The following is a 17,592-nucleotide window of genomic DNA, read 5'->3' as shown; positions in this document are numbered from 1 at the left end:
TCGAAAAATTGTAACGATTACAATTTCCGAGTCATTATAATTTTCTCGTCATTACGAGTGCCATCTCTTATTTTCCAACTTTCCAAAAGTGGAAACCCTAGTTCAGTGGACTTTCTAAATTTGGAAACTTCCCGATTTAGAAAGTTCACTAACATGTTCGCTTATTCTTTTCCTTTTCTTATTCTCATTCATAATTCCAAATTACGAATGTTGGACTCAATCATATTGACTTCCAATTATGCGAAGATAAACTATTTTATCTCTGACCGTTTATTCAAAGATCTCATGTGCACGAGCAGTGTGACCCTCGATGGTTCAGGTGTAAGCTAGCCGTGGGCCCACAACTCTTTGTGGTCAAAACTCGTCCCCTTCGAGTTACAATTAAGATGAAGCTCGTTTCACCTTAATCACCCAACGAATCAAGATTGGCGTCTAGCAACTACGCGTCATGATTCCCTAGATACAAATGAAGTGCCTGCAAGAACCTTCAGATATAGTTAACGTACAGTACGGTCCCTTCGATTCATATGTCCCGATTGAACTAGAGGCATTGGTTCATCGAGACCTCTTTATATGTTCAATAACGGTGCGATCGTTCTAAGTGTTGTAATCCTTACGTGCATGACTTAAAGAATCGAATTCTCTAATCATCACTTAGTCAGCTCTGGCCAGAGACTTAGAATGAATACAAACTTTCAGAACACACAGGACATCCAAGACTATTCTAGCGATCGAATCCCCGACTACAATGCACAGACCTCCCACTAGATTTCGGACTGCACGAACACTGGCCCTTGGGACGGTCCTCGGTGGAACTCAGGGACAGGTCACGATACAGCTGGTCCTCTAGTGAAGTCACGGTGATGTCTAGGTCATAAGGACTAATGGTGTACAACTATACCATAGATATCTCTACTCGATTATTGGGAACCACTTAGAGATTTCTAGGGTGAGGGAGTTCAGTGAACTCGTCAACTTACGAGCACCCACTTATGCATGCCGATATCACAATACCGTTTACTGATGAGATGCAGTACACATACACTAAGTGCTAGTCTTAATGGGAAAGGCCGATATCCTCATTAGTGGCGTAACCCTTCGACTAGGAACACGTTTAACAGTTATAATACTTAAGTAAATATCTCACGATCCTAACGATCAATTACTAGTACTTGTAATAACTGTAAGGACTATATCTATGCTTGTGACAAAGGGACAAAGATATAGAATGCCAATGTGTTTTATCATTAATACGAATAAAGGTTCGTTTATTACAATAATAAATACGAAAGACCACAGCCACAAGTTGGCTTGTTGGTCACCTACTCTAACAAATGGCACGCAGTTCAATGGTAAAAAAATAACGGAATGGTGCACAGAGATGAAGGTCGCCCAACGTTTCACATCCGTGGCGCACCCACAAGCAAACGGGCAAGTCGAGGTAATCAACAGGATCTTGGTGGATGGTATAAAGAAACGCATGGAAAAGGCAGGCGGTGGTTGGGTAGAAGAATTAGACTCGGTTCTATGGTCTTATCGGACATCACCCAAAAGGGCTACAGGAGAAACACCTTTCGGCTTAGTCTATGGGATGGAAGCGATCGTACCTGCGGAGATAGGCCTGGAATCATTAATGGTTCGCGAATATGATGATAGAGAGAATGAAGAAATGATGCGAGAACATTTAGATCTTTGCTACGAAAAAAGAGAAGCAGCAGACTTGAAGATGAGAGATAGCAAAAATCGCATCAGAGCCAGCTACGATCGAAAAGTCAATCCGAGAAGTTTTCAAGTAGGCGATCTCGTACTACGGCGAGCCCATGCATTGAAACCCACGGGCAAGCTAGAGGCTAATTGGGAAGGTCCAACACAGTGAAGAAGGTCGCAGCGGGTGGCGCCTACGAGCTACAAGATCGAAAAGGAAAAAAAATACCAAGAACATGGAATGTATGCCACCTTAGGAAATTCTATGCATAGTAGTGTTAGAGTAGGTGACCAACAAGCCAACTTGTGGCTGTGGTCTTTCGTATTTATTATGGTAATAAACGAACCTTTATTCGTATTAATGATAAAACACCTTGGCATTCTATATCTTTGTCCCTTTGTCACAAGCATAGATATAGTCCTTACAGTTATTACAAGTACTAGTAATTGATCGTTAGGATCGTGAGATATTTACTTAAGTATTATAACTGTTAAACGTGTTCCTAGTCGAAGGGTTACGCCACCAATGAGGATATCGGCCTTTCCCATTAGAAGACTAGCACTTAGTGTATGTGTACTGCATCTCATCAGTAAACGGTATTGTGATATCGGCATGCATAAGTGGGTGCTCGTAAGTTGACGAGTTCACTGAACTCCCTCACCCTAGAAATCTCTAAGTGGTTCCCAATAATCGAGTAGAGATATCTATGGTATAGTTGTACACCATTTGTCCTTATGACCTAGAAATCACCGTGACTTCACTAGAGGACCAGCTGTATCATGACCTGTCTCTGAGTTCCACCGAGGACCATCCCAAGGGCCAGTGTTCGTGCAGTCCGAAATCTAGTGGGACGTCTGTGCATTGTAGTCGGGGATTCGATCGCTAGAATAGTCTTGGATGTCCTGTGTGTTCTGAATGTTTGTAATCATTCTAAGTCTCTGGCCAGAGCTGACTAAGTGATGATTAGAGAATTCGATTCTCTAAGTCATGCACGTGACGATTACAACACTTGGAACGATTGCACCGTCATCGAACATATAAAGAGGTCTCGATGAACCAATGCCTCTAGTTCGATCGGGACATATGTATCGAAGGGACCGTACTGTACGTTAACTATATCTGAAGGTTCTTGCAGGCACTTCATTTGTATCTAGGGAATCATGACGCGTAGTTGCTAGACGCCAATCTTGATTCGTTGGGTGATTAAGGTGAAACGAGTTTCATCTTAATCGTAACTCTAAGGGGACGAGTTTTGACCACAAAGGGTTGTGGGCCCACGGCTAGCTTACACCTGAACCATCGAGGGTCACACTGCTCGTGCACATGAGATCTTTGAATAAACGGTCAGAGATAAAATAGTTTATCTTTGCATGATTGGAAGTCAATATGATTGGATTCAACATTCGTAATTTGGAATTATGAATGAGAATAAGAAAAGGAAAAGAATAGGCGAAAGTGTTAGTGAACTTTCTAAATCGGGAAGTTTCCAAATTTAGAAAGTGCACTGAACTAGGGTTTCCACTTTTGGAAAGTTGGAAAATGAAAGATGGCACTCGTAATGACGAGGATATTATAATGATTCCGAAAATGTAATAGTTGCAATTTTCCGGTCATTGAATTAAGAGAGACGAGCAAGTAAAAGTACTAACGGACTTAAGCTGTTGGGCCCGGTCCAACTTAAGCCCGCTAGGGTTTTATGCAAGACATATAAATACTTGATTTATAGGTCTTGCACAAATACACAACAAAAAACCCTAACCCTAGCCTGTTAGAGTAGGTGACCAACAAGCCAACATGTGGTTGTGGTCTTTCGTATTTATTATTGTAATAAACGAACCTTTATTCGTATTAATGATAAAACATCTTGGCATTCTATATCTTTGTCCCTTTGTCACAAGCATAGATATAGTCCTTACAGTTATTACAAGTACTAGTAATTGATCGTTAGGATCGTGAGATATTTACTCAAGTATTATAACTGTTAAACGTGTTCCTAGTCGAAGGGTTACGCCACTAATGAGGATATCGGCCTTTCCCATTAAGACTAGCACTTAGTGTATGTGTACTGCATCTCATCAGTTAACGGTATTGTGATATCGGCATGCATAAGTGGGTGCTCGTTAGCTGACGAGTTCACTGAACTCCCTCACCCTAGAAATCTCTAAGTGGTTCCCAATAATCGAGTAGAGATATCTATGGTATAGTTGTACACCATTAGTCCTTATGACCTAGACATCACCGTGACTTCACTAGAGGACCAGCTGTATCGTGACCTGTCCCTGAGTACCACCGATGACCATCCCAAGGGCCAGTGTTCGTGCAGTCCGAAATCTAGTGGGAGGTCTGTGCATTGTAGTCGGGGATTCGATCGCTAGAATAGTCTTGGATGTCCTGTGTGTTCTGAAAGTTTGTAATCATTCTAAGTCTCTGGCCAGAGCTGACTAAGTGATGATTAGAGAATTTGATTCTCTAAGTCATGCACGTAAGGATTACAACACTTAGAACGATCGCACCGTCATCAAACATATAAAGAGGTCTCGATGAACCAATGCCTCTAGTTCGATCGGGACATATGAATCGAAGGGACCGTACTGTACGTTAACTATATCTGAAGGTTCTTGCAGGCACTTCATTTGTATCTAGGGAATCATGACGCGTAGTTGCTAGACGCCAATCTTGATTCGTTGGGTGATTAAGGTGAAACGAGCTTCATCTTAATCGTAACTCTAAGGGACGAGTTTTGACCACAAAGAGTTGTGGGCCCACGGCTAGCTTACACCTGAACCATCGAGGGTCACACTGCTCGTGCACATGAGATCTTTGAATAAACGGTCAGAGATAAAATAGTTTATCTTTGCATGATTGGAAGTCAATATGATTGAGTCCAACATTCGTAATTTGGAATTATGAATGAGAATAAGAAAAGGAAAAGAATAGGCGAACATATTAGTGAACTTTCTAAATCGGGAAGTTTCCAAATTTAGAAAGTGCACTGAACTAGGGTTTCCACTTTTGGAAAGTTGGAAAATGAGAAATGGCACTCGTAATGATGAGGAAATTATGATGGTTCCGAAAATGTAATCGTTACAATTTTTCGGTCATTGAATTAAGAGAGACGAGCAAGTAAAAGTACTAACGGACTTAAGCTGTTGGGCCCGGTCCAACTTAAGCCCGCTAGGGTTTTATGCAAGACATATAAATACTTGATTTATAGGTCTTGCACAAACACACAAAAAAAACCCTAACCCTAGCCGCTACACTCTCTCTCTCTCGGCCTCTCTCCCAGCGACCACCGCCGCGCCGCCGTTGCTCCGCCGTGACCGGAATCGGCCATCAATTGGCCGATCCTTTTCGGTACTCTTTTCTTCTTTCTTTTTCTTCCGTTAATTCTAACTACTTCGTGTCTAGTGCCACGTTTTAGTAGATCGAAGTATACGAGGTGAAATCCGAGAGGAGGAAGACCGATGAATCGAAGAACAGCCATCAATCCGACGACGCAGGCGACCCACGCGCTGCCCCGAAGTCCGCGCGTGAGATACACGCGCCGCCGTGCTGATCTGCCGCTGCATTGCTGCTGCCCCGATTGTACGGATTGGTTTCCATAGCAATCTCGACTTGCTAAACGCTCCTACCTCACGCTTCAAGAGGTAAATACACGAAACCCTAGTTTCGGTTCCTTTAGGTTTAAACTATTTATTCATGTTTGCTTCCGTATGATTTTATGTGATTATGTGTAATCGTTTTAATCTTTGCAAGCATGTTAATTGGTTTAAACGCGAGCATGTTAATTGATTTAAATTCGGTTAAATTATTTAGCATGTTTGTTGTTTTTAATTTCGTTGGAAGCGCAAAGGTACGCAATTAATTGATTTAATTTGTCGGGCATGTGCTTATGTGTTTTAAACTCGTTTAATTCGCATAAAATTTTTGTTTTCCGCTGCGTACGCGTGCCCGAAAACCAACAGTGGTATCAGAGCTCGTTGCGTAATTAATTGCGATGTAAAATATGCTATGATTTTATGCATGTTCGATTTATTAAAGTAGTGATTGTTGTATTATGTAATTGGGAGTTTTCGTAAGTTTAAAATATTTTTGAAATATTGTTTAGAAATTTTCCAGCTTTAAAATTGTTTAAAATTGGAAAATCGGATCTGAAATTGTTTTAAAATGTCGGTTTTTTAATTGTTCGGATCGAACCGGTCGGACCGGCCGGTTCGATGGTTGTGTGCGATTTAGTTGACCGAATCCACGTGGATTCGGGTCGGTCAGACCGGTTCCCGGTCCGACTGACCCGGCCCACTGATTTGTGTCAGCTGGACCGGACAGAACCGGACCGCTTCGGTCCGAACCGGTCAGACCGATTGGGCCGAACCGGTTCACTGAAAATTAAAAAAAAAAAAAAAATTAATAATAATTTTATTTCAGATTTCTAAAATTAAACTTAAAACAAATTGATTTTAATTTTTGGAAAATTATTTTCAATTAATCCCAATTAGATAATTGGATCAACAATCATCTATTTTAGTAAATAGGTGTTAGATTAATTAAATTGATTTAAATTGTTAAATTGATTTCCATTAATAGAACACATATATAATATTGATTATAGTTCAACTTAATTAGTAGTACCTCAACATTATTTGAATGATTTATGCTAGTTGAGGTTCTATAATTATTTTGAAAAACCCGATAATTAATTATTGTAATTAATTATGAAATTAGGTCGTATGTTCCTCTTAGGACAATATGCGCTTCCATATACCTTTAGAGAACATAGATGTAGGAATCACATAGACCAATCCAAAACCTTCTGATGAGATAAAACATTTTAAATAAAAATCCCTCATTCTTAATTTAATTAAGAATCATTTCAAGCTATAAAGAAAAACCCAATCTGTTGAGTTATTTCTTTCCTTCTGCCAACGATTGGATTATGTGTAGCCCTTTGCTGTAGTGCAGTAAGCCGTGTTAGCGGGGAGTGCTATGGTAGAGTAAGCTGTAATTCAATTGACATATCGATGAAGGTAGCCATAGAAAAGGGTTATGTTGGATTAACGTGGTCCGCTAGATTAACTAGGGACTGCATTAGTTTGGCATAATCAAGTTCTATGAGCATCTTTGATTGGTAGGTTAGACTTGACACACGACGATTTTGATATTCGCGAGATTAACTTAGGTCATTATCAAGTGTGAGGAAAATTAATTTAGGGTCATATTGTGGATATGATTGATTGTGATCTACCTTTGGGCAAATATAATTGGGCTAGATTAACTACGGGTTATATTTGTCTATTGGACCTAAAGCCCATTAAGAAAAATCAGTTTTCTCGTTTGTCTACTAGAGGGAAGTGGAACTCGATAAAATTAGTGGGAGAACAATTAAATAACATAAGTCCAAACATTTAATTGTAACAATCATTTAACGCGAATCTCTAATAATCCTCTTCTCTATATGTCTCAGATAATCATGTCTAAGAATCCCATAATGTCAATCCTCGACAATAAACTCAATGGCCCTAATTACCTAGATTGGTTGCGTAGTCTTAAGCTTGTGCTAACTGTTGAGGGGCGTCTCTATGTTTTGAACGAGAGGCTTCCCGCCACTATACCTGCCACAGCGACTGATGCTGAAAAGGAAACTTATGAAGTTTGGAAGAAAGATTACACTCATGCTAGGTGCTATATGATAGCCGCCATGGAGCCCGCGCTTGCGAGGAAATATGAGTCTCACTTGCATGCTTTCGATATAAAGGCTCATCTCGATAGCATGTACAGTGAGAATATTAGGGCATCGAGGTACGCTGCTACAAAGGAGTTGATCACGGCGAGATTGCGCGAAGGGACTTCGGTCCACTGCACTGTCTCAAAATGATCACTCTCCTTGAAAAGCTAGTGAATCTTGATGTCACCCTCCCTGCCGAGCTCTCGTTGGATTTGATCCTGTTGTCCCTTCCTAGTTCCTATGAATCGTTCATAGTGAACTTCAACATGAACAAACTAGATCCTCCCTTGGATGAGTTAATGAACATGTTAGTCAGCTTCGAGTCCACCATTAAGAAAGAGAAGTCTGTTCTCATTGCTGCTACTTCTGGAAAGAAGAGTTCTTTCCAAAAGAAGAGAAAGGAAAGAGTTCCCTTCCCAAACAGCAAGTTCGAAGTGGGTGAAGGTAGTGGGGGCCCCAAAGCAAAGGTTGGTAAGCAAGTTGATGATGCTTGCCATCACTGTGGAAAGAAAGGACATTGGCGCCGCAACTGCAAGGCTTACCTAAAGCAGAAAGGTTCTAAAAAGGGTACGTATTTCATTGACGTAAATTTGTCTGTCAACTCTTCTTATTGGGTATTGGATACGGGCTGTGGCTCACATTTGTGCAATGATTTGCAGCTAATGACAAGAAGTCGAAGACTTAGAGCGGGTGAGACCTACCTAAGGATGGGTAATGGAGCAAGAGTTGCTGCTGAAGCCATTGACACAATTTACTTAAATGTTTTGGATTCTAGTTTTCCTATTGTTTTGAACGATTGTTTATTTGTTCCGTCGCTCATTAGAAACCTTATTTCTATTCCTGTATTAGATATTGAAGGTTTTACTTTTGTTTTTGGAAATTCGATTTGCATTATACAAAAGAATGAGAATTTAATTTGCAAAGGACGACTATTAAACAACTTGTATTAACTAAATCCAAATAAAATACCTATTAATGTTATATCAGCAAAACGTAAGGAGATAGATCAAAACCCCGCACAACTTTGGCACGCTAGATTAGGTCATGTCTCTTTAAGAAGGATGAACGATTTTGTTAGTGAAGGATTGTTCTCTTTGGAGGACGTGAAATCACTACAAACTTGTGAATCTTGCCTTAAAGGGAAAATGACCAAGTCACCCTACAAAGGGAAAATGGAACGAGCCGAGGGTCTTTTGGATTTGATCCATACAGACGTATGTGGTCCACTAAGTGTTAGTGCGAAGGGTGGATATAACTACTTCGCTACCTTTACCGACGATTATTCTAGGTATGGGTATGTGTACTTGATGAAGTACAAGTCCGAAACATTTGAAAAGTTCAAAGATTTTAGACACGAAGTAGAAAAGCAACTCGGACGAAGTATTAAGAAGCTACGATCCGATCGTGGTGGAGAATACTTGAGCATCGAGTTCATTGACTATCTAAAAGAAAATGGGATACAATCCCAATGGACTCCACCGGGAACTCCTCAACTTAATGGAGTCTCCGAACGTCGGAATCGAACCTTATTAGATATGGTTCGATCAATGATGGGGTTCACAAACTTACCGGCATACTTGTGGGGTCATGCACTTCGTACTGCCGCGTATTTGCTGAATAGAGTTAACACCAAAGCAGTTAAATCCACACCTTATGAACTTTGGCATTCCCGGAAACCCAACTACAAACATATTAGGATATGGGGTTGTCCCGCTTATGTGAAGCGATTAGTGGGAGATAAGTTGGATAGTAAATCCGACTTGTGCTATTTTGTGGGGTATCCCGAAGACTCGATGGGATACGAGTTCTACTATGTCAAAGAAGCAAAGACGTTTGTTTCGAGAAATGCCACCTTTTTGGAAAGGGAGTTTCTATCTGATAGAAAGGGCAGCATGATAGAACTTGAAGTAGTTCAAGAACCACAAAGCGAAGTTCAAACGCAAGAACAAGTAATCGAACCAATACAACAAACCACTAATATACCTCCTGAACTTACGGTACGTAGATCCGAAAGAGTTCGGAAAATGCCGGATAGGTTATTCCTCCTCGAAAATGATGAAGATCATGTTGATCTTGGACAAGATCCAAGAACATACAATGAGGCCGTATCGGATGCGGACATGGGACATTGGATAACTGCCATGAAATCCGAAATGGACTCCATGTACTCCAACAAGGTATGGACCTTGGTAGATCCACCCAAAGGAATTGTTCCTATAGGCTGCAAGTGGATCTATAAGAAGAAAATTGGAGTGGATGGAAAGGTGTCGACCTATAAAGCTAGATTGGTAGCAAAAGGATACACTCAAAGGCAAGGTGTTGACTATGAGGAAACCTTTTCGCCAGTCGCGATGCTGAAGTCCATTAGGATTTTGCTGGCCATAGCTGCGTGGTACGACTACGAGATATGGCAAATGGATGTGAAGACCGCCTTCCTTAATGGAGATATTGAGGAAGAAATTTACATGGCGCAGCCGGAAGGCTTCATATCTTCTGGAAGTGAGCAAAAGGTTTGCAAGCTCCAGCGATCCATTTATGGATTGAAGCAAGCATCCCGTAGTTGGAACATTAGATTCGACTCAACTATCAAAGAGTTTGATTTTGAGAAGAATCCGGAGGAACCTTGTGTATACAAGAAGGTTAGTGGGAGGGCAGTGATATTTTTAGTGCTTTACGTTGATGACATCCTACTCATTGGGAATGACGTAGGAATGCTGCAACAAACGAAAGCATGGTTGTCCACACGTTTCTCAATGAAGGATTTGGGAGAAGCATCTTACGTATTAGGAATACGCATCTATAGAGATAGAGCGAGAAAGATGCTTGGCTTATCCCAAAGCCTGTACATAGACACCGTTATGAAACGGTTTAGCATGGAAGAATCCAAGAAGGGATTCTTGCCAATGTCCCATGGGGTTCGTCTCTCGAAATCTATGTGTCCGCAAACACCTAGTGAGATCGAGGAGATGAAAAGGACGCCTTATGCTTCAGCCATTGGAAGCATAATGTATGGCATGCTATGTACGAGACCCGATATTGCGTATGCTGTGAGTGTCACAAGCAGATATCAGTCTAACCCCGGCCCGGCTCACTGGAAAGCCGTGAAAGATATCCTCAAGTACTTGCGAAGAACTAAGGCTATATTTTTGGTCTATGGGGGTGCCGAGTTGAAATTAGAGGGTTTCACTGACTCTAGTTTTCAATCGGACGTGGACGACTCAAAGTCGAATTCTGGATTTATATTCACGCTGAATGGTGGTGCCGTGTGTTGGAAGAGTTCCAAGCAAAGCACGACGGCCGATTCCACTACCGAAGCGGAATACATTGCAGCGTCCGAAGCTGCAAAAGAGGGGACTTGGATAAGGAAATTCATCCAAGAGTTGGGTGTCATTCCTGATGCTAGTGATCCAGTACCGTTGTACTGTGATAACACCGGAGCCGTGGCGCAAGCTAAGGAGCCACGATCTCATCAGAAGTCGAAGCATATTCTGAGGAAGTATCACGTGATCCGAGAGATCATTGATAGAGGTGAAGTTAAGGTTGAACGAGTCACCTCAGAAGAGAACGTTGCAGACCCCTTCACGAAGCCTTTACCGAGATCGGTCCATGAGAAACATCGAGAGTCGATGGGATTGCGATTTATGGGTAGTTGGCTTTAGGTCAAGTGGGAGATTGTTAGAGTAGGTGACCAACAAGCCAACATGTGGCTGTGGTCTTTCGTATTTATTATTGTAATAAACGAACCTTTATTCGTATTAATGATAAAACATCTTGGCATTCTATATCTTTGTCCCTTTGTCACAAGCATAGATATAGTCCTTACAGTTATTACAAGTACTAGTAATTGATCGTTAGGATCGTGAGATATTTACTCAAGTATTATAACTGTTAAACGTGTTCCTAGTCGAAGGGTTACGCCACTAATGAGGATATCGGCCTTTCCCATTAAGTAAACGGTATTGTGATATCGGCATGCATAAGTGGGTGCTCGTTAGTTGACGAGTTCACTGAACTCCCTCACCCTAGAAATCTCTAAGTGGTTCCCAATAATCGAGTAGAGATATCTATGGTATAGTTGTACACCATTAGTCCTTATGACCTAGACATCACCGTGACTTCACTAGAGGACCAGCTGTATCGTGACCTGTCCCTGAGTACCACCGAGGACCATCCCAAGGGCCAGTGTTCGTGCAGTCCGAAATCTAGTGGGAGGTCTGTGCATTGTAGTCGGGGATTCGATCGCTAGAATAGTCTTGGATGTCCTGTGTGTTCTGAAAGTTTGTAATCATTCTAAGTCTCTAAGTCATGCACGTAAGGATTACAACACTTAGAACGATCGCACCGTCATCGAACATATAAAGAGGTCTCGATGAACCAATGCCTCTAGTTCGATCGGGACATATGAATCGAAGGGACCGTACTGTACGTTAACTATATCTGAAGGTTCTTGCAGGCACTTCATTTGTATCTAGGGAATCATGACGCGTAGTTGCTAGACGCCAATCTTGATTCGTTGGGTGATTAAGGTGAAACGAGCTTCATCTTAATCGTAACTCTAAGGGACGAGTTTTGACCACAAAGAGTTGTGGGCCCACGGCTAGCTTACACCTGAACCATCGAGGGTCACACTGCTCGTGCACATGAGATCTTTGAATAAACGGTCAGAGATAAAATAGTTTATCTTTGCATTATTGGAAGTCAATATGATTGAGTCCAACATTCGTAATTTGGAATTATGAATGAGAATAAGAAAAGGAAAAGAATAGGCGAACATATTAGTGAACTTTCTAAATCGGGAAGTTTCCAAATTTAGAAAGTGCACTGAACTAGGGTTTCCATTTTTGGAAAGTTGGAAAATGAGAAATGGCACTCGTAATGACGAGGAAATTATGATGGTTCCGAAAATGTAATCGTTACAATTTTTCGGTCATTGAATTAAGAGAGACGAGCAAGTAAAAGTACTAACGGACTTAAGCTGTTGGGCCCGGTCCAACTTAAGCCCGCTAGGGTTTTATGCAAGACATATAAATACTTGATTTATAGGTCTTGCACAAACACACAAAAAAAACCCTAACCCTAGCCGGTACACTCTCTCTCTCTCGGCCTCTCTCCCAGCGACCACCGTCGCGCCGCCGTTGCTCCGCCGTGACCGGAATCGGCCATCAATTGGCCGATCCTTTTCGGTACTCTTTTCTTCTTTCTTTTTCTTCCGTTAATTTTAACTACTTCGTGTCTAGTGCCACGTTTTAGTAGATCGAAGTATACGAGGTGAAATCCGAGAGGAGGAAGACCGAAGAATCGAAGGACAGCCATCAATCCGACGACGCACGCGACCCACGCGCCGCCCCAAAGTCCGCGCGTGAGATACACGCGCCGCCGTGCTGATCTGCCACTGCTGCCGCTGCATTGCTGCTGCCCTGATTGTACGGATTGGTTTCCGTAGCAATCTCGACTTGCTAAACGCTCCTACCTCACGCTTCAAGAGGTAAATACACGAAACCCTAGTTTCGGTTCCTTTAGGTTTAAACTATTTATTCATGTTTGCTTCCGTATGATTTTATGTGATTATGTGTAATCGTTTTAATCTTTGCAAGCATGTTAATTGGTTTAAACGCGAGCATGTTAATTGATTTAAATTCGGTTAAATTATTTAGCATGTTTGTTGTTTTTAATTTCGCTGGAAGCGCAAAGGTACGCAATTAATTGATTTAATTTGTCGGGCATGTGCTTATGTGTTTTAAACTCGTTTAATTCGCATAAAATTTTTGTTTTCCGCTGCGTACGCGTGCCCGAAACCCAACATAGCCGTCCACTCCTCTCTCTCTCGGCCTCTCTTTCCGCGGCCACCACCGCCGTCCTCCCCGCCGTTTCGCCGGAATCGGCCGTCCATCGGCCGATTGGTTTGGTAGCTTCTTTCCTTCTCTTTTTCTTCCGTTTTTCTAACTATTACGTGTCTAGTGCCACGTGTTTAGTAGATCGAAGTATACGAGGTGAAATCCGAGAGGAGGAAGATCAAAGATCAAGGAATATAAGAGCAGCGCACGAGCCGAAGCCGCACGCAGCCCCACGCGCTGCCCCGGAAGACTGCGCGTGTACCTCACGCGCCGCCGCTGCTGCCGCTGCTGCCCCGATTGTACGGATTGGTTTCCGTAGCAATCTCGACTTGCTAAACGCTCCTACCTCACGCTTCAAGAGGTAAATACACGAAACCCTAGTTTCGATTCGTTTACGTTTAAACTATGAATTCATGTTTGCTATCGTATGATTTTATGTGATTATGTGTAATCGTTTTTAATCTTTGCAAGCATGTTAATTGGTTTAAACGCGAGCATGTTAATTGATTTAAATTCGGTTAAATTATTTAGCACGTGTGTTGTTTTTAATTTCGCTGGAAGCGCAAAGGTACGCAATTAATTGATTTTAATTTGTCGGGCATGTACTTGTGTGCTTTAAAGTCGTTTAAATCACATTAAATTTTTGTTTTCCGCTGCGTATGCGTGCCCGAAACCCAACAAGTAGACCGCAACGACAGGTTAGTAAAAAAAAAAAAAAGTTGTAACTCTCCTTAATAAGTGAATCTTGTCGCACATGGGCCCCGGCCCCATGGTTTTTCCTCTCATTCCGGGAGGTTTCCACGTAAAAAAAATCTTTCGTGTGTCCCTTTTTTATTTATCGCAAAAAAAAGAAAAAGAGAAGAGAGGAAAGGGTTGGAAGATCCCCGTGGCTATGGCCCAAAAGGTAGTCGCGAACATATATAAAGGGTTGGAAGATCGCCGTGGCTCCGGCCCGAAAGGTAGATGCGAACATATAGAAGAGGGTTGGAAGATTCCCGTGGCTCCGGCCCAAAAGGTAGTCGCGATAGTGCGAAAAGGGTTGGAAAATCCCCGTGGCTTCGGCCCAAAAGGTAGTCGCGATAGTACGAAAAGGGCCGGAAAAATTCCTAAGGCTGCAGCTCGAAAAAAGAAAAAGTAAAAAGCTCATAAAGACGATAGGAAATATCCCCAAGACCTCGGCAGGGAGAGTTAAAGACAAAAGCTCGCAACACGATCCCCGAGAACCTGGGAGATCAACCGGTTCGCGCGAACTGGCCCATCAACAAACAAAACGGCAAGCAATACTAACAGAACAAAATCATAAGGTATGAAAACACACCCTATAAATTGGGAAAAATAGCATAAATAGAATATTAGTTTAGAACAGCGAAAAAAAAAAATGGCGAATTTGGGAAAACGACCCATAATCTATACAGGAGATCCCTCGGCGAGATCATCGTGGGTCGCATCACCTTCATCGTCAGCAGGATTATAGACATCAACGGCATCTCCTAGAGCATCCTCTTCAAATTCTTTTCCGACAACCGTCGTCGTCGAAGGACCAGCCTGTTCGGAGGGGCGAGGGCATATCCGGTTCGCAACGGACAAAAAAATTGGCGTCCACCAGGCTAAGTTCGCAGGCTCGGAAGGATCTCCTCCCCAACCAGGAATGTTCTGGCTGGCCTTTTTGGACATTTCTTTTTCATCTAGCTTCAGCGAGAACCCCGCAGCATCAATCTCTGCTTGTGCAACCCGAATCCCCTCTGACCAGAAGAATTTGGAAACGGGAAGAGCCCTCCGGAAGAAAAGCATGGATTTCCAGAGTCTCGCCAGAAAAGCCTTCACAAACTCATCCCTAAATTGCTCTCCAAGAGGGGTATGAAGGAACTCCATTCGACCCACACGGCGACCTTCTTCATATCGCAGGGAGCTATTGTCCATGGCTTCAGACAGTTGGCTCAGAGTATGCTTATGCTCCTCCTCCATCAAAGCCATCTTATCCCTTAGCGAGTCGACCTCCACGCGCAAGCTCCTCATATCTTCCTCCAACCTTTCGTTTCGCTTCTCCACCAGCTGTTTCTCGTCATTCAGCTGCTTGCGGTCTTTCTTCAACCGGTTATACACCTCGCGGAGGGTATCACTCCGCTGAGAGGGGCAGGTGGCCCACAACGTCTGCAACTGTATATGAAACTAGAATTATGAGAACATAATCCTTCACCAATAAATAAGAAAAAGAACGAAGGGAAAAGAGAAAATGAAGAAATGGCAGAACTACCTTTGCCAAATGGTAGTTGGAGCGATCAATGCGATGGTCCAGGCTCATTTTGCCCCATAACTCGCGATCTCTAGGAGTCGCCTGCTCACAAAATATCTTGCCGATCTCAGCACCATCCTCGCATTCAGCAAAACTAAAACCCTCCCTCACGGGAGTCAAGCCTAATTGGGCCTGCACCCCAGCGCCCACACTCGAACTCTAGTCAATAATGTTTGAGGGTTGATGATCAGAAGAAGCGCGAGCCCTCTAAGGCCGAACCGGTTCACTAAAAAAAAAAAAAAAAAAAAAAAAAATATTTCAGATTTCTAAAATTAAACTTAAAACAAATTGATTTTAATTTTTGGAAAATTATTTTCAATTAATCCCAATTAGATAATTGAGTGAACAATCATCTATTTTAGTAAATAGGTGGTAGATTAATTAAATTGATTTAAATTGTTAAATTGATTTCAATTAATAGAACACATATATAATATTGATTATAAGTTCAACTTAATTAGTAGTACCTCAACATTATTTGAATGATTTATGCTAGTTGAGGTTCTATAATTATTTTGAAAAACCCGATAATTAATTAATGTAATTAATTATGTAATTAGGTCGTATGTTCCTCTTAGGACAATATGCGTTTCCATATACCTTTAGAGACCATAGATGTAGGAATCACATAGACCAATCCGAACCTTCTGATGAGATAAAAATTTTAATAAAACCCCTCATTATTAATTTAATTGAGAATCATTTCAAGCTATAAAGAAAAACCCAATCTGTTGAGTTATTTCTTTCCTTCTGCCAACGGTTGGATTATGTGTAGCCCTTTGCTGTAGTGCAGTAAGCCGTGTTAGCGGGGAGTGCTATGGTAGAGTAAGCTGTAATTCAATTGACATATTGATGAAGGTAGCCATAGAAATGGGTTATGTTGGATTAACGTGGTCGGCTAGATTAACTAGGGACTGCATTAGTTTGGCATAATCAAGTTCTATGAGCATCTTTGATTGGTAGGTTAGACTTGACACACGACGATTTTGATATTCGCGAGATTAACTTAGGTCATTATCAAGTGTGAGGAAAATTAATTTAGGGTCATATTGTGGATATGATTGATTGTGATCTACCTTTGGGCAAATATAATCGGGCTAGATTAACTACGGGTTATATTTGTCTATTGGACCTAAAGCCCATTAAGAAAAATCAGTTTTCTCGTTTGTCTACTAGAGGGAAGTGGAACTCGATAAAATTAGTGGGAGAACAATTAAATCACATAAGTCCAAACATTTAATTGTAACCATCATTTAACGCGAATTTCTAATAATCCTCTTCTCTATATGTCTCAGATAATCATGTCTAAGAATCCCATAATGTCAATCCTCGACAATAAACTCAATGGCCCTAATTACCTAGATTGGTTGCTTAGTCTTAAGCTCGTGCTAACTGTTGAGGGGCGTCTCTATGTTTTGAACGAGAGGCTTCCCGCCACTATACTTGCCACAGCGACTGATGCTGAAAAGGAAACTTATGAAGTTTGGAAGAAAGATGACACTCATGCTAGGTGCTATATGATAGCCGCCATGGAGCCCGCGCTTGCGAGGAAATATGAGTCTCACGTGCATGCCTTCGATATAAAGGCTCATCTCGATAGCATGTATAGTGAGAATATTAGGGCATCGAGGTACGCTTCTACAAAGGAGTTGATCACAGCGAGACTGCGCGAAGGAACTTCGGTCCACGAGCACTGTCTCAAAATGATCACTCTCCTTGAAAAGCTAGTGAATCTCGATGTCACCCTCCCTGCCGAGCTCTCGTTGGATTTGATCCTGTTGTCCCTTCCTAGTTCCTATGAATCGTTCATAGTGAACTTCAACATGAACAAACTAGATCCCCCCTTGGATGAGTTAATGAACATGTTGGTCAGCTTCGAGTCCACCATTAAGAAAGAGAAGTCTGTTCTCATTGCTGCTACTTCTGGAAAGAAGAGTTCTTTCCAAAAGAAGAGAAAGGAAAGAGTTCCCTTCCCAAACAGCAAGTTCGAAGTGGGTGAAGGTAGTGGGGGCCCCAAAGCAAAGGTTGGTAAGCAAGT

At 41.9% G+C, this 17,592-nt stretch overlaps 1 protein-coding gene across 1 annotated transcript; it reads left to right on the top strand.

Moving 5' to 3' along the window:
• Positions 1–1,381: 1,381 nt before the first annotated feature.
• Positions 1,382–1,876, top strand: LOC148765808 (uncharacterized). Its single transcript, XM_088812363.1, has one exon. The coding sequence runs from the start codon at positions 1,382–1,384 to the stop codon at positions 1,874–1,876; it is 495 nt and encodes a 164-aa protein (XP_088668489.1).
• The last annotated feature ends 15,716 nt before the right edge of the window (positions 1,877–17,592 follow it).

Source organism: Erythranthe guttata, chromosome 13, assembly GCF_056151865.1.
Source record: "Erythranthe guttata isolate IM_541 chromosome 13, IM_541, whole genome shotgun sequence".
Taxonomy (NCBI): Eukaryota; Viridiplantae; Streptophyta; class Magnoliopsida; order Lamiales; family Phrymaceae; genus Erythranthe; species Erythranthe guttata.
This window is presented reverse-complemented; position numbering and strand designations above follow the sequence as displayed.